Source organism: Aricia agestis, chromosome 2, assembly GCF_905147365.1.
Source record: "Aricia agestis chromosome 2, ilAriAges1.1, whole genome shotgun sequence".
Taxonomy (NCBI): domain Eukaryota; kingdom Metazoa; phylum Arthropoda; class Insecta; order Lepidoptera; family Lycaenidae; genus Aricia; species Aricia agestis.
In genome coordinates, this window is record NC_056407.1 from 7910842 (window position 1) to 7934237 (window position 23396).

The following is a 23396-nucleotide window of genomic DNA, read 5'->3' on the forward strand; positions in this document are numbered from 1 at the left end:
TTAGTCTTTTTTGGGTGTGGGCAACTCGGTTCCATCAGTTCTATGTCTTATATTGTAAATATACAGCTCCGACGCTGCGGGAATGCAATGCCCTATCGCCCTTGCGTAACAAATAATAGGCACTTATTTGCACCCTGGCAAACTAACTAAAGGTTTAATTGCACCCCCTATATTTTTTATAGGTATATTATAACAACAGGCTTCAATTATTAGTCGACGGAGCCCCGCTACGTGGGGCTCCTATTTCTGCGTGGTTCACAAAAAAAATAACCACGATGGCTAAGGCCTCGCTGCGCTACGCTCCCGCCTTAGCCATCTAACCTAACACAACCAAGTCGTATTGGGCCAGCACGGAGCGATACATTGCTATAATTCATTAGGTACCTAAGAATTGTATACTGTTCTTATATTTATGACACTTAAATACATTTTACAACAAATTACGCGTAAAACAAAACGTAACTCTAGTGAAAAATTAATATTAAAGACACGTTAACAAAAAGCAATGTTCCGTCACACGTAACTTCAAACACGTATTTAAAAAAAAACTATGCTTCTCCTAGACACAAATCAGGTGTCATTTAAAAGGGGTAACTAACCCCTATAAAATGCCACCGTTCTTGCCCCTCTACCTATAATGCGTGATTCAAATGCCAACCCTTTATTTAGACTATCCAGCCCAATTCTAATCCATATTAACGTTATAAAATATGTGAAAGTAACTCTGTCAGTCTGTCTGTTAAGTTTTAATATTTAAAAGCTCAACAGATTTTGATGTTTAAAAATGAAGATACTGATAAGTCATACCCCGGCCGATTTGCCGGGGATGCGTAAAGCATTTCCCCATGTTAAAAAAAAGGTAGGAACTAAGAAAAATTCCTTCCGAAATGTACACTTTCCTCGCGATAAATACATAGTTCCGGCGTAATGAAGTTGCGAGTAACAATTACTATTCTAGTATCAGATAATGTGCAAGATGGATAGTGCAAAATTGTAAACTCTATTTTTCGTACAAGTATGCACAAGGATATTAATTGAGAAATGCAGTTAAAAGTCTTAATATTTAAGTTATAATATAATCAGTTTTCGGCAAGAATTAGTTAGCCCTTGGGATCTGAGACAAATAAAAATTAATAAAATTAAAATAAAAGTACTTACCTTACATATACTGATTTGTAGCAATGATGTTACTTTTCCATTATTTATTGTGCACACCCTAATTTTTTAATAAAATTACTGGAAAATGATTATAATACAAATTTTTCTAAAAATATAACTGGTTTCAGACACCCACGTCTATTGTGCGATTTGTGTATAATTTCTATTAGATAACTAAGAAAAAGAACAAACACAAATAATATTTCGAAATATTCGATTCTTTACACAAATTTGATCTAATTTTTGGTCTGAAAATCTAGAGATAATAAAAGGATAAAATTTTGGATTTTTACAAGAATCGATGACATTTTTGACAAGCTGACAAGTGACAACAGTGCACAGTTGTCAAATTTTCTGTCATTGACAAAAAAAATTAATATGGCAATACGGCTAGACTACAGCAGACTCGGCTGCTCAACACTCGCGTGAAGGCGGCTCTCGACATAGGCGAACGCGTTGGCCCAATGTGTAGAACGGGCGTTCGCGCGTTGGCCAACGTCTAAATACCTACGGCCAACGCGCGAACGCCCGTTCTACACATTGGGGCCAACGCGTCTGCAGACGCGTTGGCCAACGCGTTCGCCTATGTCGAGAGCCGCCATGAGATATTCGTGGGCAATCGTGGGAATCTTCAGAGAACCTTCAAAAATTCAATTTTTAAGATGCCCGCTCCACACTTTCAGGAGAATTTCGGGAGAATATGGTGTCGGCTGTATATTCTCGCTGAGAGCGCGCCGCTGGACAGTGCAGAAAAGATAAATACGGCATTATCACGCAATATCATTGACATTAGTCAGTCATCTACACTACTATTATAAATAGGAAAGATTTGATTGTTTGTTTGTCTTGAATAGGCTCCGAACCTACTGGACCGATTTGAAAGATTCTTTTACCATTGGAATCTTACATTAATTTTGCTGAACATAGACTAAATTTTATTTTGGAAAAAAATAGGGTTCCGTAAGATATTTAGGATTTTCTTTGGATGAAATGTTACTTTTTTCGCGTACGCTGCCTAAACTATAAAAGATAGAACCATAAAATGTTCTAAGTAATTGTAGCTCTTTTAAATATCTACAAAAAAGTCCGCGACACACTACACCTATCTATATTGAGTGAGGCACAATAACCATTTTTTTATTAAAAAATCTTGAAATGTTTTTGGGCTACATTTAAATGCCTTTATTTTACTCATGGCATTAATTCTTATCAAAATAAATATTTCATTACTAAGTACAGTTAATGTAGATAATATTTGGTCTTTGAATGATTAAAATTGGACGTTTGGTTTTAATGTTAAGGCGAAATTAAAATATTACGATTTCTGCTGCACGTTGCGAATTGGGCGTCGTTAAGGCCCGCCGCGCGGGTGTGCTCGCCTGGAGAGTCCACGTAAATATTAATTATTATTACCTCGATCATGGGTATCGCAGACACAATAGATTTATAATATAATAGTTATGCGACAGCCGGGTGCCGCTTCATTGATGGGATAATATTATAGTGCTTCATTTATTCATTACGTTTTGAATGACTATTATTTTTAATTGCTATTTTAATTAACTAGCGGCCCGCCCCGGCTTCGCACGGGTGGACATTGATTTTTAAATATTTTTTTTCAATCTTTATTTCTTAGTCAATCTTTATGTTAAGCAGAACATAAAAATGGTTTACACTATTTATCCTGTAACTACTATATTATAATTATTATACCTACACATTTTTATTGTATTTTTTTATATTTTAAGTGTTATGTTTGATTATTTTATCCTTACCTAAAGAAGATACTATTATTCCGACTGATCTGCCAATCCCATTTAAACGCCTTCAATTTCCGGTAAAAATATCTTTCGCATTGGCTATTAACAAGTCCCAAGGTCAGACTTTCAAATTAGTAGGTATCGATCTACGAAAAGAATGTTTTACTCATGGTCAACTATACGTTGGCCTATCCCGAGTTGGAGCTGCTGATAATCAATTTATTTTGTTGCCACAAAATAAAACAACATCAAATATCGTTTACAGGGAAGCTTTAACCCAATTTTAATGGAATCTTTTACGCATGGTAAAGCAAGGTAAGCATAAAATAATAGCCGCTAGTATAATGTATTTGTTTTTGTCATAGAGAAAAATAAACATAATATACCGGTTTAGGTTTATGCCGGTTTCTGTTGTAAGAAGTTGTTTAGAACAGGGCTTCAAATACCGGTATTTTTTCATAACGTTACTGCTTCAAGGGCATAGATAACGGTATGAAAATTTACCCGATACCAATTTTTACCGTTATTTCAACGGTAAAAATGAGGAGCAAAACTGCCTTTTTATCCCGATAGGCGTCGCATCGTCGACTGACCGTAATTTCACATTAGAGCTGTCAAATCCAATACATTTTTTGTAAACAAGAGTATTATTTATCAATTTTCGTAAAAATGCCTCAATGTTGTGCTTTGAGTTTTAAAAACTGGAGAGTTCATATATTTCCCAAAGACCCAAAGTGAAGAAAAAGTGGGGAAATGCCTTGTGAATAAAGAATTTCAAGGAAAGAATATGGCACGCTTAAGTTCACTTCATTTCACAGAAGATGATTATTTTGAAGGAAGTAAATACACAGGTAAGTTGTGAAATTATGATGTCTAGCCTAAGCCAAACTTATTATTTCTATATACACATACCTTTACAGATAATATTATATTATTTCCTGCTTGCTGATGCTTGGAACAGGTTAATCGGTGTTCATGTCTCTGAATGTATTAGGGTGTGGATAGATAAGAGAATTGTCTTTTTGATCGCCCAAACCATCGGCAAAGTTTTGGTTCCGATCACACGCCTCCAATCTTGAAATAAAAACTCCTTATGAGGATAACATATTTAAACAAATAAGCACATTAACTAAGATACAGCGGACAATCTAAACATAAAAAAATACAATCTAAAATATACCAATATATACAAACTTAAAGTATAAAGCTGCGAAAAGAAAAACTTCCCCCCTTCCCAAGTTGGCTGTCAACAGGGCGACCCTCTAGGTCCAGCAATCTTCAGTCTAGCTATTCACCCGGTCATCGAGCTCCTAAATTCCAAATTCAGCGTGTGGTATCTAGACGACGGGACACTTGCCAGCGACGTATCTACAGTTCTTTCGGATTTTCGGACCCTAATTCGTGAATTCCAAATTATAGGTCTCGGTCTGAACCTGGCGAAGTGTGAGCTTTTCATCCCTGATAATTGTGAGGAAAGAGACGGAATAATATCCAGCTTCAAGTCCGTCGTCCCAGAATTATCAGTGATTGAAATTCACTTTTTCTCTTGGGTTCGCCTATTCTAGCCGACTCCTTTTCGGATTATATCAATGAGAAAATACGAAATTTCAGTGAAAGTTTAGACCATCTTCTCCAAATTAACAGTCACAACTCACATGGCATTCACTTTGATTCGATTTTGTTTATTCGTCCCCAAATTTACGTATGTCTTGCGGTGTTGTCAGCTTTGGAAGTTTCCACAACTTCTCCATAGCTTAGATGACACCCTAAAACATACGCTTTCCACAATTTTAAACATCAAAGTTGATGAACGCTCCTGGATCCAAGCTACACTCCCCGTAAGGTTCGGTGGCCTGGGAATACGGAAAACATCAGACACAGCATTACCGGCGTTCTTGTCCTCAGTCCATGCAAATCGCGCAACAATAGCCAGAATTTTAGAGCCCTCGTCTTGCCCTTTAGTTATTCCTTTTGCTGACGAGGCCAAGGATGCCTGGGACATTGCTAGTGCCGGCAGTAAGGTCCCCGAGAACACATCTTCCCAAAGGCTCTGGGACGGGCCCATCTGCGAACTGGTGCGTAATAAACTGTTAAACACGTCTACCAGTGCCGCAGAACGGGCTCGACTTTTGGCTGTGGAGAGATGGGAATCGGGAGCTTGGCTGCAGGCACTACCATCTAAAAACACTGGAACATTGCTGGACCGTAACACATTCCGCTTAGCTACTGCCCTGCGTCTTGGTGCTCCCCATGTCGTCCCCCATCAGTGTGTTTGCGGCGCGCACGTAGACAGCTACGGTCACCACGGGTTGTATTGCTCTTTTCGCGGCATCACAGCCTGAACGACCTCATTCGTCGGGCTCTTGTCACTGCCGGTATGCCAGCTATACTGGAGCCCTCCGGTTTGGCGCGCGACGATGGGAAGAGACCCGACGGAATGACCCTGGTCCCCTGGAATGTGGGACGGGCCCTTGTGTGGGACGCTACTTGTGTCGACACACTTGCCCCGTCCCATATCCAGGGAACCTCGAGCTGTGCGGGCGCAGCCGCAAACCAGGCATAAAACCTGAAGCGGCACAAATATGAGAACCTCAGCGGAGATCTCATATTTGAACCGTTTGGGGTAGAAACCCAAAGGGTAGGCGCATGGGGTCCGGGGGCACATAAGCTTTTTAGACAGATATCTAAAAAGCTTATTGAAGCTACCCGAGACCCCAGAGCCGGGAGCTGCCTGGCACAGCGGATAGCAATTGCCATCCAGCGTGGCAATGCTGGCAGCTTGCTAGGCACTCTGCCAGATGGGGACGACCTGGGGAAGTTTTTCTTTTTGTAGCTTTATACTTTAAACAAATTGTGAAATAAGAAATATAAGTAACCTAAAAACACAAAAATATTACTATGTTTACCTTTCGCTCAGATCGGCTTTTTGCTCACCACTGACGCATTTCTCTTACGAAGCTCACTTTTCAGCTCACTCACAGTAAACAAAGAATATATTTTAAGATCGTTAACACAAAGAAAACATAGAAAATTGTCGAAAACTTCTTGTATGTATATATATATATATATATATATATATATATATATATATATATATATATATATATATATATATATATATATATATATATATATATATATATATATATATATATATATATATATATATATAAAATTGGAATCTCGGAATCGGCTCCAACGATTTTCATGAAATTTAGTATATAGGGGGTTTCGGGGGCGATAAATCGATCTAGCTAGGAATCATTTTTACAAAATGTCATTTTATTCGTGTGTTATCGAATACCGAGCAAAGCTTGGTCGAATAACTGGTATAATATTATAGGAAAAATGACGTCTAATGAGGAATGACATGGTCAGTACTCAGTAGTTCAGTGCTCAGTATCTTTGTTCAAATATTACTAATTTACGGTTTGTATAGTAAATTATTGTACTGCCAGCACGTGCGCCGTGCGCTAGCTGCCGGGCGGACTCTGTTGTTTTGCAGACGACGGGGCGAGCAGGGCCGTAGCTAGGGGGGGGCATAGTGGGGCAATGCCCTACCTTAAAATCACAATGCCCTACCTTAAAAATACCAATAATCGGCCAAGTGCGAGTCGGACCCGCGCACGAAGGGTTATACCGCGCACGTACCGTTATAGAGCAAAAATAGTATGGGACCTACCTACCTACCTAACCCTTAATTTTTTTTTTTACTTTTATTATTAGGTATTTATTAAATTACATATATTATTAAGGCCTTTGTGAAAATTTCAAGTGCCTACCTGTTGTCATCATTGATAGTTAAGCAAAAAATGTTAGAAAAATCACGTTTGTTGTATGGGAGCCCTCCTTAAATATTTAATTTATTTTGTTTTTAGTATTTGTTGTTATAGCGGCAACAGAAATACATAATCTGTGAAAATTTCATTTCTCTAGCTATTACCGTTCTTGAGTTACAGCCTGGAAACAGACGGACAGACGGACAGACATCGAAGTCTCAGTAATAGGGTCCCGTTTTTACCCTTTGGGTACGGAACCCTAAAAAGGAAGACCTAAAGGACTTGCATTACAGGTATTAGACAACAGAAATATACTTTATTCTTATATAAACTATACATTATATAGTTAAGATTTTTATTATACCTTTAAAAACTTTTTGTTCCGTTGGCAGGATTCGAACCCGCGACCCCCAGATTAAGCTTCCACACGCCCAACCATTGGGCCACAGAAGTCGTCGATAATAATTCTTTGTTCTGTGTATAGATGGCATTTGAATCACGATTACATGAAGCGATGCGTCCATTTAATTATAATAGTATCTGTGAATACCATAGATTGCAATATCGGCAATCTTTCGTACGGGGAATCCCAGTTAATAAACATTTTACATTACCGAAAGGTTGTTTATGATTGTTGGTTGTTTGGTTCAAGTGAAGTAAAGTAAAGAGTGTTTTCTTCAAAAATAAATACAGTTCTTTTTTGTATTGACATAATATTAAATTGAATATTCTTTGATTTCGCGATGGATATACGGGCTTTCTTTGGAAAAAAACGGAAGGTTGAAGAGCAAATTGACGACGAAAAACCTCACTGCTCAAAACAGGTGAAAGCGCAAAATACAATCGCTATTCGTGGATCACTACATCCAGAAGTTTAACCATATTGTTCGCTTGTTCTTCGTAATTGAGGATTTAATAATATGTAGTTCTTAGATATAGTGCTCATGCTTTGTCACAGATTTTTTTTAAGTATCTAAGAATAACTATTGAATGAATTGAATACATCATTGACCTAGAGATAAATCAAAACAACAAATACTAAAAACAAAATAAAATCAATATTTAAGGATTCGTGTTTTTTGGCCTTTTTTGCTGCATAGTGATATTAATGGCAACAGTAGGCACTGGACATTTTTGCGAAATCACTTAATTAATTAATAATACAATTAAAATAACATTTATATTTAAAGGGGGCTCAATTACAAAAAACACAATTTTGGCCTATTTTTTTATCTATAACGGTACGAAACCCTTCGTGCACGAATCCGACTCGCACTTGACCGATTTTTTTTGCTTCCGCCCTACCTGTAACCGACGCTGCCCTACCTCAAATTTGACTCTAGCTACAGCCCTAGGGGCGAGGCAGGCTTTTTGTCCACGAAGGAATAAAGACCGCGTCTGCCCGTCGATGTCTGCAGCTGCCCTCGCCGCGTAGGTACACAAAGCACACCACGAGTGGAGGCAGTCAGTTCAGGACGTTCGTTCTAGTGGAGATAGAGAGAATAGAGCTAGCTGCCGCCTCGCGCCGCCGCGCCGTCTGCATTACTGCATGTAAACTTGTTTGTGTGATCCACGGCGGGCAGCCGCGGACATGCCGCGCCGCCAGAGCCCGGCAGCCTGCCGTGAATGGGCCCCTTTAGCAATTTTAGTTGACGGAGAAAAGAGAGTGACAAGTCAACACATCAGTCACAATGACAGTGACAAAAACCGGAATAACACAATTTTAGGAAAATAATACAAAAACACAACGTCACTCTTTCGTATTCCCCATATTCCCGGCATAACTCCAGTTTATGGAGTGTAGATGGAGGAGAACTATCTCTGTATGTAAAAAGTGTCCGCTGAAATGCGTTAAATTAAGGTGGCGCTACAGTAGCAACAGGGTAAATTTTAAATAATTTAGCAGCTTTTATTTCAGCTATTTTAGGTTATATTTTTCAAAATATATTGGTATTAACCCAGTAATTCTGTGACTCGGCTATTCGGCTAACTTCAATTTATATTTTGTTACCACCAGCTACATTCATTTCATACCCTTTGCTGCAGCTAGCGCCACTTTTGGAGGATTTTTTAACTGTTATTTACTGCGTACAGCTGGACACTTTTTCAAATATCCCCCATATAAGATAGTTCTCCTATGGTTCTCCTCCACCATCTACCCTCCATAAACTGGAGTTATGCCGGGAATATGGAGAATACGAAAGAGTAACGTTGTGTTTTTGTATTATTTTCCTAAAATTGTGTTATTCCGGTTTTTATGAGTAATGTTGGTAGAATATTAACCATTAAATATTCGATGTCGTGCACAAGTGTGGGCAAGTAATACAACTTCAAGAAACATGCCATTTTGTGTTCCCACCAAAACTCCATCAAAAGTTTCAGTAAAGGGTACCACTTTACTAAAACAACTGTCTTGACTCGTTGACTTTACTGACTACTTTTTAAGACTTTTACTAGACTTTCAACTTGACGATAATCTGATATTTTCCCGCCATATTTTACTTGACACTGGCCATGGTTAAAAAACCGAGCGCCATATTAAGAAAAAAAAAGTGACAACTGACATCTGTGACAGTGACAAGTTGACAACTGAAATGTTTTTACTTTTTCCAATAGGTACCTACTCCGTACTGGATGGAAATTGTATTTTAGGCTAATTTGATTATTTAGTTAAAAAATAGAAGCAAATTTTAAATCAACAAATATTATTTTAGTTTAGTTCAATAACAGAAGCAAATTACAATATGGATACCGTTGTAAAGAGTATGTTAGAAGATGATGTAGAGGAAGAGAGTAAGGTAATACTTATAAGTATTTTATTTTGCAGCTATTTGTGTAACGTTGTAGTAAATGATAAATGAAAAACTTCATTAATCCTACTAGGACTATGATTACTAACAATAGTGGTAATTAGGTTGGACTGGAGGAAATGGGGCACTATAGGAAAACATTAATAATCACAGGCTACCTGTTACAAAAACATTGTTACTGCAAAACTTTTTTTTTTTATTGCAGGGCTTAGTAATATTTGGACGGGATGTTTCGAAAATTCCATGCTTTAGAGATAGTTTTATGTACGGAATATCTTCTGGTATTGGTATGGGATTTGCTGCCTTTTTAAAAACATCAAAACCAGTATTATCACAACATGTTGGCATGGGATCATTTGCAATAGTAACACTCATGTACTGGACTTACTGTAGAATGCAATGGTCTCAGCAGAGGTTTAACTCTCAACTATTGCAAGACGCTTTGAAAGAGAAAATGAAGTACGAAGGAACTGCAGTTGAAAAGGAATTGGAGCAAAAAGGTGTCTTAAAAACAGTCTAATTAACAGTATAACTTAAATTTTCTGTAGATAATTTATGATTAGATGTTGATATTTACTGTACATAATATTTTATATATGTTTATGTAATTAAATAATATAGGATGTGTGCTTAGCATTTGTTTCATTTTTCACTAGTACTCTGTTATGCTAAAAAATGTTATTTGTAGACATTTTACTACATTTCCTTTTACCATTGATAAACATTATTTTAGTTATCATATCTTGTAGACATGTACTCTATAACCAATTTTGGGCAAGTAACTGTTAGAATAACTATAAACTAACAATGCAATGTTATGAACATAAAAATAATAATCTTTTCATTAAGGGAGAACTTTAAGAGTTTAAAAAATCTGTTATCAAACCCCATATGCTCACTGGTGAACGAGACACAATAGAATATCTATTGTGTCCCATTTTCCTACGATCAACGGGCTAAGTATTAGATGATGTGACTGATGTGGTCCTAGCATCATTGTTTGCCATAATGTGCAATTAGTTTTTACCACAAAGCAATTTCCAAAAAGCTTGAATACAATGCCACAACCTGCTTGTTTATCCAAATAGATTTGTACCTTACATTCAAACATTGGTTGAATTTTGAAGTCATTTACGGGCAATATTATGTTGATTCTCCCACACTTTTTATATGAGTGATTGTCTAAATATCTAACACCTCTGATATGTCTTATCTATTTATTGTTATTCTGCTTGATAACAGTTTTTTTAATAAAAATAGATAAGGTTCAATATCGTAGCACGTAAAGCTCTAGTTAATACAGTGTTCTAGGTAGCATGTTAGTCATATTTGATAGTATGGTGTAAAAGTTTTTATAAGCAGAAGCGAGGGCTGTCTGTGCCACAGTTGGTGCGCACGTCCGACTCGAGTGTCGCGCCCCGCGCCGGTGCGTGTTTTGTTTAGGCGCTAAAATATTGCGACATAATATCACTTAATAATATTTTGAGTTAAAAACACCATGGAAGAAATTGAAGCTTTTATTCCAGAAGACAGAGTAACGAATTTGGTATTTTTCGTAAATGGCAAAAAGGTACGTAAACTGTAAATATTTTTTAATCATGATTATTGTTTGTACGCAATTCCTAAATATGACATTATCAGTTTAATAGAAAATTAAAAAGTGAATATTATGCTACTTCTCAAGTGTTCTTTTTATTGCTTAAATTGCGTAGGAAAAATAAAAATATTTTGATATAGAGCAGATTAAAGCAAATGAGCATGAAAAATATTGACCCTCTGTAGTTAGTGTAGAGTATGGGCTATGGCCATTGGCCTGTATGGTGCCTAGACCCACTGCAGGAATCTGAGGTTCCCAATCTTTACTTTAGGTAAAGTCGTCGTAACCAGTAGTAACACTGTTCAAGTGTATTTGACTCTGATTTATTTTTCAGTAGAACTTTACAAAATATTAAGTACGGTACCGTACTTATATTAATTATTATTATTAGCTGTCGATGTGGCCTTTGGCTTGGTAAAGCAGACAAAAAGAAATCCTAACTTATAAGCTATCTTGTAAATGGTTGCTGCTAAGCATTTGTGTATTAACCCACAAAAAATGTGTTGTGTTTTGAAAACTTGTTCTGACTGGGTTGCACCAACTAACCTTAACTTTAACTTTAACTACAGTGCAAAATGTCAAACCTTTGGTTAAAGTTAAATATGGCGTCCTTAGTCCTTACCTCCGCTCATACGTGAATTTCTCCATTTAAAGTTGAGGTTAAAGTTAAAGCTAAAGGACGCCATAACTATTTAACTATAAAAATAACTTTAACTTTAACCACGCCTCTGGTGCAATACAACCCAATCAATGGTCTAAAGAACATAACTGCATTCATTACACTCAATTCGTATTTTTTGTGGGATGATACACAAATCCAGTCCAGTCCAAAAAGCTAAATAAGGTATTCTTCCGTTTTGTGGGATTTTTTATAAAAGGAGGTTTTAGCTAACTCGCCGCGCGACTACAGCTGATCGTCTTCATCGAGTTGTATATTTTTTGGGTGATATTGCGCAATGTTGTTTCAAAAATATTTCGCAACATAGACGTAATGTCGATTATTACCTATTTAGTACCAGCTAGCATCTATACTAATACTAGCTGTTGCCCGCGACTTCGTCCGCGTGGACTTCAGTTTATAACGCGCGATGTCAACAAAATTGGTGTCAAAAGCTTTTATAAAAAAAAACCCTGGTACCCCTTAAATCAAAACAGCTGTGCAGTGTGCACATAATATTTCATTTTTAAAATTAAACTTTATAATATTTTATGCCAAATTTTAAAGCTTATTTAGCCAATTACACAACCTTACCCATAAACTATTTATCATTGATAGGATTACGTCACAAAGTACTGACTTATTAAATAACGTAAAAAAGAAATAACAATCGAAAAAAAATCGAAACTCAAATACATGATGATACCACCTCTTATAGAAAGATGTTGTGCAAGCGTTAGCGCGATGTAAGAGACGCACGGCGCCATCTAGTATGAATTTTTGGAACTAACTTAATTTGAACAAATTTTCGTATTTTCACCCCCTTACAACCCTTTTTTCCAGTAAAAAAGTAGCCTATGTCCTTTCTCAGGCTTTAGACTATCTGTATACAAAATTTCATTACAATCGGTTCGGTAGTTTTGGCGTGAAAGCGAGACAGACAGACAGACAGACAGACAGAGATACTTTCGCATTTATAATATTAGTATAGATTATAAAGCGGAAGAGTTTGTTTGAACGCGCTAATCTCAAGAACTACTGGTCCGATTTTAAAAATTATTTTAGTGTTAGATATGAGCTATCATATTTGATCGAGGAAGCCTTATTGGCTGTAATTATTTTATGACGCCAAGACTAATAGGAGCAAAGAAACAGAGCAAAATGTGGAAATAATTACTTATCGGCCAAGTGCGAGTCGGACTCGCGCACGTAGGGTTCCGTACTGTTAAAGAAAATATATAAGTTATTAGTTGTTAGAGCATTAATAGGCCAATTATTGTGTATTTTGTATGGGAGTCCCTCTTTAATATTTATTTTATTTTAATTTTATTATTATTAAGTAAGTAATAAAATACAAAATATATACTTACTTAATTGAAGATTTTCTGAGAATTTTAACTGCCTACTTGTTACCATTATTGATACCTGTCGAGTATCGAGCAAAAAAGGCCAAAAATCACGTTTGGTGTATAGGAGCCCCCCTTAAGTATTTTATTTTATTTTTAGTACCTACTTATTTATTTGTTGTTATAGCGGCAACAGAAATACACAATCTGTAAAAATTTCAGAAGTCAAGCTATAGCGGTTCTTGAGATACCTACAGCCTGGAGACAGACAGACATACAGACCAGACGGACAGACATCGAAGTCTCAGTAATAGGGTCCCGTTTTTACCTTTTAGGTAGGTACGGAACCCTAAAAACGGGGAAAATTATTAGAAAGGGCTTATCTCACGAACTACTGGAGCAATGTTTATGTTATTCACAGTCACAGATAAAAAGTAGTAGACCACGTCACAGAATATAATATACTAGCTGTTGCCCGCGACTTCGTCCGCGTGGACTTCAGTTTATAGCGCGCGGTGTCAATAAAATTGGTGTCAAAAGCTTTTTAAAACCCTGGTACCCCTTAAATCAAAATACCCAAAACAGCTGTGTAGTGTGCACATAATATGATTTTTTAAATTAAACTTTTTTATACCTTTTAAAGCTTATTTAGCGTTACACAACTTAGCTGCATAATGCATTACACAACTTTAGCTTTGCCCAATAGCCAATACCCATAGGCCATAAACTATTTAGTATTTATTATAGGTACGTGAGTTATTTAATAACATGTATAACAATCGAAAGAATCGAAATATTAACTCGATATGGCACCACCTCTTATAGAAATACGCATGAGCAAGCAATAGCGCGATCTAGGGGACTCTTGGTGCCATCTATTTTGAGTTTTTGGAACTAACTTAATTTGACCAAATTTACGCATTTTCACCCCCTTACAACCCCCTTTTCCAGTTAAAAAGTAGCCTATGTCCTTTCTCAGGCTTTAGACTATCTGTGTACAAAATTTCATTACAATCGGTTCAGTAGTTTTGGCGTGAAAGCGAGACAGACAGACAGACAGAGATACTTTCGCATTTATAATATTAAGTATAGAACGTGTATATTGTATAACAATCGAAAAAATCGAAAACCAAGCTTGACATGGTACCACCTCTTATGCCGGCACTTGATATATAGGCGAACGCGATGGCCAACGCGTCTGCAGACGCGTTGGCCCAATGTGTAGAACGGGCGTTCGCGCGTTGGCCGTAGGTATTTAGACGTTGGCCGACGCGTCTGCGAGCTTGCCGCGCGGGTCGGAAATGTCGGCAAAAGATCAAAGGACATTTGTCGCAAGCTTCGCGCTCCATCCACCAGCGTTGCCAGAATGTTACTTTTGTAACATTTTACGTTACTTTTGACCCTTGCATGTTACATTCATGTGACATGTCACATGACTACAGATGTTACTTTTACGTTACTTTTGGTAATTGAAAAAAAAAAAAAGTTTGAAACCAAAAATGCGAAAACGAAACACACTTAGTTTTATTGAGTTTTGTCGTTACAGCTGACAATGCTTTGAATGAACGTGGCGAAAAAAGCAACTAACGCTGCCATCATACAAAAACAAATTTTTGACAGTTCTCCTTTATCAGCAGCGCCCCCGCCCACGAGTCTGACTCGCTCATAAAGGGTTCCGTACCGTGATAGAGCAAAAATAGGCCAAAAATTGTGTTTTTTTGTATATGAGCTTATGTTATTATATTTTCATTTTAATAGGTATATAAATAATTTTAATAATAAAATAATTATACGGAATCCAAAAAATCACTTCATCTCTATATCTCTATATGTATAGTATGTTTTCGTGCATTCTGGATAAACCCCCCCCCCCCCCCCCCCCCATTTAAAATATTATATATGTAATACGAAATGTTACTTTTCCCCTCAAAATGTTACTTTTCGCATGACAATAAGTAACTTTCGAACATACAGCTCTGGCAACACTGCCATCCACACATAGGCCGCGCGATCAGTTCGCCCGGAGCGGCGATGAAGAGTGCACGTTTCCTTCTTGTGGCGAATTAACATCTAACTTGACGAAATGGCGAACAATATGAGTATCGAGAAAACATTTAAATTTATTGGGCCCTATGGGTCTATACAGACGGACTGCATTTCAACTGCAATCCAACCGCAAATTGCAGTTGAAGTGCAGTTTGAATGCAGTTGACACGACTGCAATAGAACTGCAAACCGAACGCGCAGTCGGATTGCAGTTGACTGCAGTCGTGTGAACTTCATACCGACTGCATCCAAACTGCACTATCCCACCCACCCGTACGCTCTGCTCTCCCGCGCATGGAATCAGTAGCAGTGCAGTTTGGATGCAGTCGGTATGCGGTTCACACGACTGCACGCCAACTGCAACTGAACTGCAATTCGACTGCGCATTTGGTTTGCAGTTCTATTGCAGTCATGTCAACTGCATTCAAACTGCACTTGAACTGCAATTCGCGGTTGGATTGCAGTTGAAATGCGGTCCGTCTGTATAGACCCTATCAGAGTAAAAACTGCCTGTGGAACCAAAAATCATATCAAAAGTTGCAAAAAAAAATAAGGTTATTGGACATTCTATTTTCCTCACGATGTTTTTAGGGTTCCGTACCCAACGGGTAAAAACGGGACCCTATTACTAAGACTTCAACGTCTGTCTGCATTTCTGTCTGTCCGTCTGTCTGTCTGTCCATCTGTCTGTCCGTCTGTCTGTCTCCAGGCTGTATCTCAAGAACCGCTATACTTAGCTAGATTTCTGAAATTTTCACAGATTATGTACCTATATCTGTTGTCGCTATAACAACAAAATATACTAAAAACAAAATAAATTAAATATTTAATAAATAAATATTATTAATTATTAATCATGATAATTATAATAAGTAATAAGTAATAATTTTTATATATAATAAATAATAAGTAATAAAAAAAATTATTTTAATAATATAAAATATGCAAAAGTGAGTTTATTTCTTTGTTTGTTACGTTTTCTCGCCTTTTACTTTATTTCGAGAATACCCTTTAAAAACTATTTCTTGTCCACATTTACAAAGTAATTATAAGCTGTGAATAAAAAACAGCTGCAGCTGTTAGCGACTCAACATCCATTTTGAATCCGTCCGCACATTGGCGCGATCCAAAGCATACTGAACGACCTTCCTATGTGTGGATTACTCACAAACGCCGTTGCAAGCGCACTGCCAACGCGTCTGCAGACGCGTTGGCCAACGCGTTCGCCTATGTCGAGAGCCGCCATTATAGAAATACATAATATGAGCAAGCAATAGCGCGATCTAGGGGACTCTTGGCGCCATCTATTTTGAGTTTTTGGAACTAACTTAATTTGACCAAATTTACGCATTTTCACCCCCTTACAACACCCTTTTCCAGTTAAAAAGTAGCCTATGTCCTTTCTCGGGCTTTAGACTATCTGTGTACAAAATTTCATTACAATCGGTTCAGTAGTTTTGGCGTGAAAGCGAGACAGACAGACAGACAGACAGACAGACAGACAGACAGACAGAGATACTTTCGCATTTATAATATTAGTATAGATTAGTAGTACCAAACCACGTGAAGAATTATAGGTTATTTTTGTGGGCTAATTTGTCTGTGAAATTCCTAATTTACGCGGGCGAAGCCGCGCGGAACGTCTAGTAATATTTAATATGGTACCTACCTACTTAATTTATAAACAACTGATTTATAAAACTTACATTTTTAATTATATTTTTATTGATAATTGAATATTTCCTAATTAAATAAAGCCAAAACGACAGTATATTATAAGTCTATGGCCAAAACATTATAAAGATTAAAGACCACTTCGATTTTTGCGCCTGTCGCTTTTTAGGTCGCAAAACGCAATATCGATTTGATTTAGCGGTAGGTAATTTTATGCCTACAAGCTACGCCCCAATAAAAACTACTTTTTAACCGACTTCCAAAAAGGAAAGAGGTTATATGTCCGGCTGTGGATTTTTTTTGTCATTCTATTTTTAGTTTGCTTATACATACATATTTGCAAATTCCAAGCTGGTTCTCTTTAGAAGTAGATAAGGACTACAGACCTTTTTAAAGCGTCATTCAGACATGAGACATACCTACTTCCTTCTAGTTTCGCGTAATGCGCACTTAAATAAAAAAAAGCCCTAACTATACGTTAGCGGTTAGACCCTACTTTTTTATTACTTACCTTTTCATAATATTCTTGCAGGTGATGGAACCGAGCCCTGATCCATCATGGACGCTGCTGTGGTACCTGCGCAAGAGACTGTTGCTGACCGGCACCAAGTACGGCTGCGGGGAGGGCGGCTGCGGCGCCTGCACCGTCATGCTGTCACAGTACAGGAAACATGAAGACCGTGTCAAGTATCCTTTCAAATCGAGAAAATGTCACGATGTCACTGGTTACACGTTACCATTAGCATACTGCATGGCCTTGCCAACAAAGAAAGAACTCACTTAGCGTGGCCACTTACCACTACAGAAAGAGCAGGCTTTGATATCTTTTTTCCACGGAAGAAACCCTTATTAGACCCTATACAGGCTATAGACAAACAGGCCTATTGTCAAAGGTAATATTTATCAATTTGTCCCTTAAATAATTTTGTCCCCTAAATTGTAGATACCTATATAACTTTTGCGGTATTCATTTACATTCGTAGTTACTTACGTTTAAATTCATAACAGTAACTACATTACATAATTTTCCTTAACAACATAATAGACATACTGCGGTAAACGCCTGTTTGATGCCAATATGCGCGCTGCACGGACAAGCGGTGACCACAGTGGAAGGCATCGGGTCGACCGCGGAGAGATTACATCCTGTCCAAGAGAGAATAGCAAAAGCACACGGATCACAGTGCGGATTTTGTACACCAGGCATAGTTATGTCCATGTACACGCTGCTGAGAAATAAAACAAGCATTAAATACGAAGACATCGAAACTGCCTTACAAGGAAACCTCTGCAGATGCACAGGATATAGACCCATCATTGAAGGTTTCAAAACTTTTATCGAACCATGGGAAACTAAATACCAATCTGTCGATCAAGTTTCATCTTGTGGCTTGGGAAAAGATTGCTGTCGAAATAAAAACATTGATTTACAAGAGGACGCAAAACTGTACAAGCCATCAGAGTTCATTCCTTACTGCCCCAGTCAGGAACCAATTTTTCCACCGGAATTAAGACTAAATGATGAATTTTACAGATCCGCATTTATATATTTTAGGGGCAATGATGGTGTGTGGATAAGGCCTCGAACACTCGAAGAACTAGCAATCATCAAACAAAAATTTCCTCATAGTAAAATAGTAATGGGCAATACTGAAGTAGGAGTGGAAGTTAAGTTCAAAAATAAATATTATCCTATCATGATTTCCCCAAGTATGATACCGGAGCTAAGTGTTTTAAAAGTAGTAGACAGCGGAATTGTTATCGGAGCAGCTATCACGTTAAATGATCTTAATGATTTTTTGGAAATAGTTATAAGAGAGCAGGGGAAAAAGGCCGCAATATTTGAATCAATTCGAGAAATGCTGCACTATTTTGCGGGCAATCAAGTGAGAAACGTTGCATCACTTATAGGAAATATAGTGACGGCTAGCCCTATATCTGACTTGAATCCAATTATGTTGGCTTGTGAAGCAATCATTTGCGTGTACAGTACCACATATGGAATAAAATATATTCGTATTGACAGTACCTTCTTCAAGGGCTACCGAAAAGTTAATATAGCAGAAGACGAAATAGTAATAGCTATTGAAATACCATTTGTAGATAGTTGTCAGTATTTTAAATCCTACAAGCAATCTCGAAGAAGAGATGATGATATTTCAATTGTGACGGCAGCATTTAACATTAAATTCGCAGATGACTTCACAGTATCTCAAGCCCAGTTATGTTACGGAGGTATGGCATCAACCACAGTCTGTGCTACTAAAGCATCGCACGCGTTCACAGGATGTAAGTGGAACGACAAAACTTTAAAAGTACTTTTAAAATTACTTGTCGAAGAATTAGAGCTCGATGATTCTGCTCCTGGGGGAATGGCAAATTACAGGAAATCTCTTTGTCTGAGTCTGTTTTACAGATTTTATATGTACGTTTTCAGTAACATGAAAAATAATGGCCTTTTAAATACAAAACAACAGTCCGGCGTTTTCCAAATCCATAGTGAAGATCCTAAAAGTTCTCAATGTTTCGAAATAAATAGTAACGTGATTCACAAACATGACAATATTGGGAAGCCTATAGTTCACAGATCAGCATTAAAGCAGGCTACTGGAGAGGCAATTTATTGTGATGATATCCCGCCACTCAACGAAGAACTCTATTTGTGTTTAATAAAAAGCTCAGAATGCTTTGCAAGAATTAAGATGATTGATGTTAGTAAAGCGTTAGCATTGCCTGGTGTCGTCGCTTTTTTTTCGGCTTCCGATTTGTCTAAGGAAAGAAACAAAATGGGAACTATTGTAAAAGACGAACAGATATTTGCTAGCGATACAGTCTCGAGCCAAGCTTGTGTGATTGGAGCTGTCGTTGCGAAATCTGAAAGCATTGCACGTAAGGCAAAAAATCTTGTGTCGGTGATTTACGAAAAATTACGGCCAGTTGTTATTACTATTGAAGATGCTATAAAACATAAATCATATTTCACTGGGTATCCGAAAACAATTAGGAAAGGCAACGTAGAAAAAATATTTTCACGATCTCGTAACATTATTGAAGGATATATAAGAAACGGATCCCAAGAACATTTTTATTTAGAAACAATGTCTGCTTTAGCGGTGAGAAAAGAAGATGATCTGGAAATAATATGTTCATCACAAAACCCTGCAGAAATTTCGGTAAGTACTTACTAAGCGTTACTAACTGTAGATAAAAGATAATCATAGTTAATTTCTTTAAAAATGGTATTAATTTCATTTGCTTGTTTTACAGCGAGTAGCTGCCGAAGTTCTTGGTATTCCAAATCACAATGTAGTAACAAGAGTCAAAAGAATAGGTGGTGGCTTCGGAGGAAAAGAAACTAGGGGTGTTGTATTGACTATACCAGTGGCTATAGCTGCATATAAACTGAAGAAACCTGTAAGAGGTGTGCTAGATAGAGACGAGGATATGCAGATGACTGGTTTCAGACATCCGTCGTTGATCAAATATAAAGTCTCCTGTGATGACGACGGCAAGATTACTGCTGCTATTTTTGACATGTATTTCAACGCTGGTAATTTCATGGATATTTCTTGCTCGGTAAGACTTTTATTCCTATCTGTGATTTGATTGCAAAGATTTTTATAGCTGAAAATATTACAAATATTTATTTTATAATTAACGGATACGTAATACATTTCTGCTACTTTCTTACCTTTTAGCTAGTATATAAAGCAATAATGCATGTTGATAACTGTTACAATATACCGAATATTGAAGTTAACGGTTACCTTTGTAAAACCAATCTTCCGTCAAATACTGCATTCAGAGGATTTGGCGCTCCTCAAGCTATGATGGCTGCTGAAGTGGTGATTAGGGACATAGCTGAAAAAATTAATAAGCCATATGAAGACGTAATGGAAATTAATTTGTACCGTGTAGGTGATTTCACACACTTTAATCAAGAACTTACTCACTGTACGATATACCGATGTTGGAAGGAATGCATAGAAATTTCGAAATACTGGCAACGGAAGAAAATTATCAAAGAGTTTAATAGGTAGATATGTGAACTTACATTTTCAGATGATAATATAATGTAATCCTTAAAGGTACCTGAATATGTGTCCGATCATCGACTCATTATATCTTTCTTATTTTCAGCCAAAATAGATGGAAAAAGAAAGGCATTAGTTTGGTTCCAACCAAATTTGGCATCTCCTTCCAAACTGACTTCCTAATGCAAGGGGGTGCATTGATTCTTATTTACATAGATGGATCTGTCCTACTATCTATAGGTGGTATTGAAATGGGCCAAGGTCTCTTCACAAAGATGATGCAAGTGGCTTCTAGATGTTTAGGAATAGACATCACAAAGATTCATATAAGTGAAATGGCAACAGATAAAGTCCCGAACAGTACGTCAACTGCAGCCAGCTTGAGTTCTGACTTGTACGGTATGGCCGTAATCGATGCTTGTCGTAAAATAAATGAAAGATTGGAACCGATCAAAATCAAAAATCCAACTGGAACATGGGAGGAATGGATTTCTGCAGCATATTTTGACCGAGTGTCGTTGTCAGCAACCGGCTTCTATTCGGCGCCGAAAATAGAGTACAACGAAGAAACGAATTCTGGAAATCTATTCGAATACTTTACTTTTGGAGTGGCATGTTCTGAGGTTATAGTAGACTGTCTTACCGGAGACCATCAAGTCGTAAGAACTGATATCGTGATGGATATAGGTGAAAGTCTCAATCCTGCTATAGACATTGGACAAATTGAGGGAGCCTTTGTTCAGGGCTACGGATTTTACACCATGGAAGAAATTCTAGTATCTCCAGAGGGTGAAGTCCTCTCGCGCGGTCCAGGCACTTACAAAATACCGACGCTGTCTGATATACCTAAAGAATTTAATGTCACTTTATTGAAAGGAGCTCCAAATCCACGCGCTGTCTTTTCTTCGAAGGTTAGTTATTATTTTGAGTCTTTAATTTAAGTTTTCTTTTAGGTAGCCTGTAATAGCTTTTGTTCATTTTTAGGCTGTAGGTGAGCCACCACTTTTCCTCTCTGCGTCAGTTTTCTTTGCCATCAAAGAAGCCATAAAGTATGCTCGAGTTGATGCGGGGGTCAGTCCTGAATTTTCCCTAATCGTCCCAGCTACATGTGCTCGAATTAGAATGGCATGTGAAGATTTTATAACACAAGAGGTACGAAATGTAATATCAACCACGACAATAATTACTTTTATTTTTACATTCTATTGACGAATTTTACGTTGTGTGAATAATTATAGTGAAGAATCTGGGGGATTTTTTCTTTTCCTTAAATTTCAAAGCAACATGGGTTAAGTGTTATTATTAACTACATTTGTACTGGGTGTTACAAAACAAAGTAAATAATAATGCTTTACGGATTGTATGAGTCCCCTCTATAGTCACTGTGAATGAAGCAGCGCTGAAAGCGGAAAATATTTTTTTAATTTTGTATGTGCAAACTTATGACGCTCGTGCTGGGGCTGGTAGATAGTATGTCTTGAGTTGAATCTATTCTAAATAACAAGTCAACGTTTTATTGCAGGTGGAGCCGACTGTAAGACACGTCGACCAACCGTGGAACATTATATTATAAAATAGAGCCAATAAAAATATCAATAATCTACAATAACTCTACTGGAATTTAATTTATCCAACTAATATTTTAAATAATAATTTACTTACCTCACTAAAATTACCTTTATAATTACAACAGTTCCTTGACACAAATTGTTTACCTATTTCAATATTCTACTGATAACACAGAAAACGGTCTCTAAACTGGTGAGTTGATAACACACAAATATTTTTGGTCAAAATTGACATGGTACCGGCTCAGCGATATTAGGCCATCGAAATTACCTGCAACCACACTTCAGGAACTGACAATGGCGAATTAGACATTAGTTATTAGTAGACATCGGATTATATATGCATTTGCATATTTGCATATGCAATGCATATATTGGCACCTTTTAGGCGATAGTGCATATTTTGGCAAATTTTCGTTGATAGTGCATATTTCGGCCGTATTATGCCCTCGTAATCTACAAACTAGCTATCATAGTACACACCGAGGCCACGAAACAGAGGTACGATAGATCAAAATACTTCAAATATGTGGCTCTACACCTGTTTCAAGACTTCCACAATTCACCCGATATTTTTAATCAATATCTTTCTAGAAACAAAATGTTTCTTTGTACTTGGCAACATTAGAAAAAAATGGAATAAAGTAGGTAATGAACTTCCATGAGCACTAAGATTGCAATCGGAAAGAATGAAAAAATCCTGGATTTGATGGCTTTATGGAAATTAGCGCATTTACTATGGAAAACACCGGAAAACTCTTCCAAAAATAATAAATTTTAATAATAAGTGACTTTTGATTGTGCATATTTTGTGCATATTTGGACCATTTTTCGTGCATATTTGCATGCATATATCGGCACTTTGATCGTGCATGTATACATAGTAATTAATAATATTATATCCTTAAGTAGCTACAGTTGTAAAAGGGAAGTGCAGAAATGGCTACTAAATCTAAATTATAGGGA

The 23396-nt window shown here is 37.2% G+C and overlaps 3 protein-coding genes across 3 annotated transcripts in view; 2 read left to right on the plus strand and 1 right to left on the minus strand.

Annotated features, from left to right (window-relative positions):
• The window catches only part of LOC121739913 (protein numb), a 64625-nt gene extending 63404 nt beyond the window's left edge, over positions 1 to 1221 (minus strand). Inside the window, exon 1 of the mRNA XM_042132522.1 lies at positions 1159 to 1221. The gene's annotated coding sequence lies outside the window, so the exon portion shown is untranslated. The remainder of the gene's footprint in view (positions 1 to 1158) is intronic.
• An 8099-nt stretch (positions 1222 to 9320) lies between these two features.
• LOC121739915 (cytochrome c oxidase assembly protein COX20, mitochondrial) lies at positions 9321 to 10131 on the plus strand. Its single transcript, XM_042132523.1, has 2 exons — positions 9321 to 9495; positions 9713 to 10131. Exons 1-2 carry the CDS (start codon positions 9442 to 9444, stop codon positions 10025 to 10027), a joined length of 369 nt encoding a protein of 122 aa, XP_041988457.1. The 5' UTR covers positions 9321 to 9441; the 3' UTR covers positions 10028 to 10131.
• An 803-nt stretch (positions 10132 to 10934) lies between these two features.
• On the plus strand, positions 10935 to 22459 carry LOC121739912 (xanthine dehydrogenase-like). Its single transcript, XM_042132519.1, has 8 exons — positions 10935 to 11077; positions 17361 to 17515; positions 17874 to 20001; positions 20096 to 20404; positions 20527 to 20864; positions 20969 to 21773; positions 21847 to 22014; positions 22385 to 22459. Exons 1-8 carry the CDS (start codon positions 11006 to 11008, stop codon positions 22433 to 22435), a joined length of 4026 nt encoding a protein of 1341 aa, XP_041988453.1. The 5' UTR covers positions 10935 to 11005; the 3' UTR covers positions 22436 to 22459.
• The last annotated feature ends 937 nt before the right edge of the window (positions 22460 to 23396 follow it).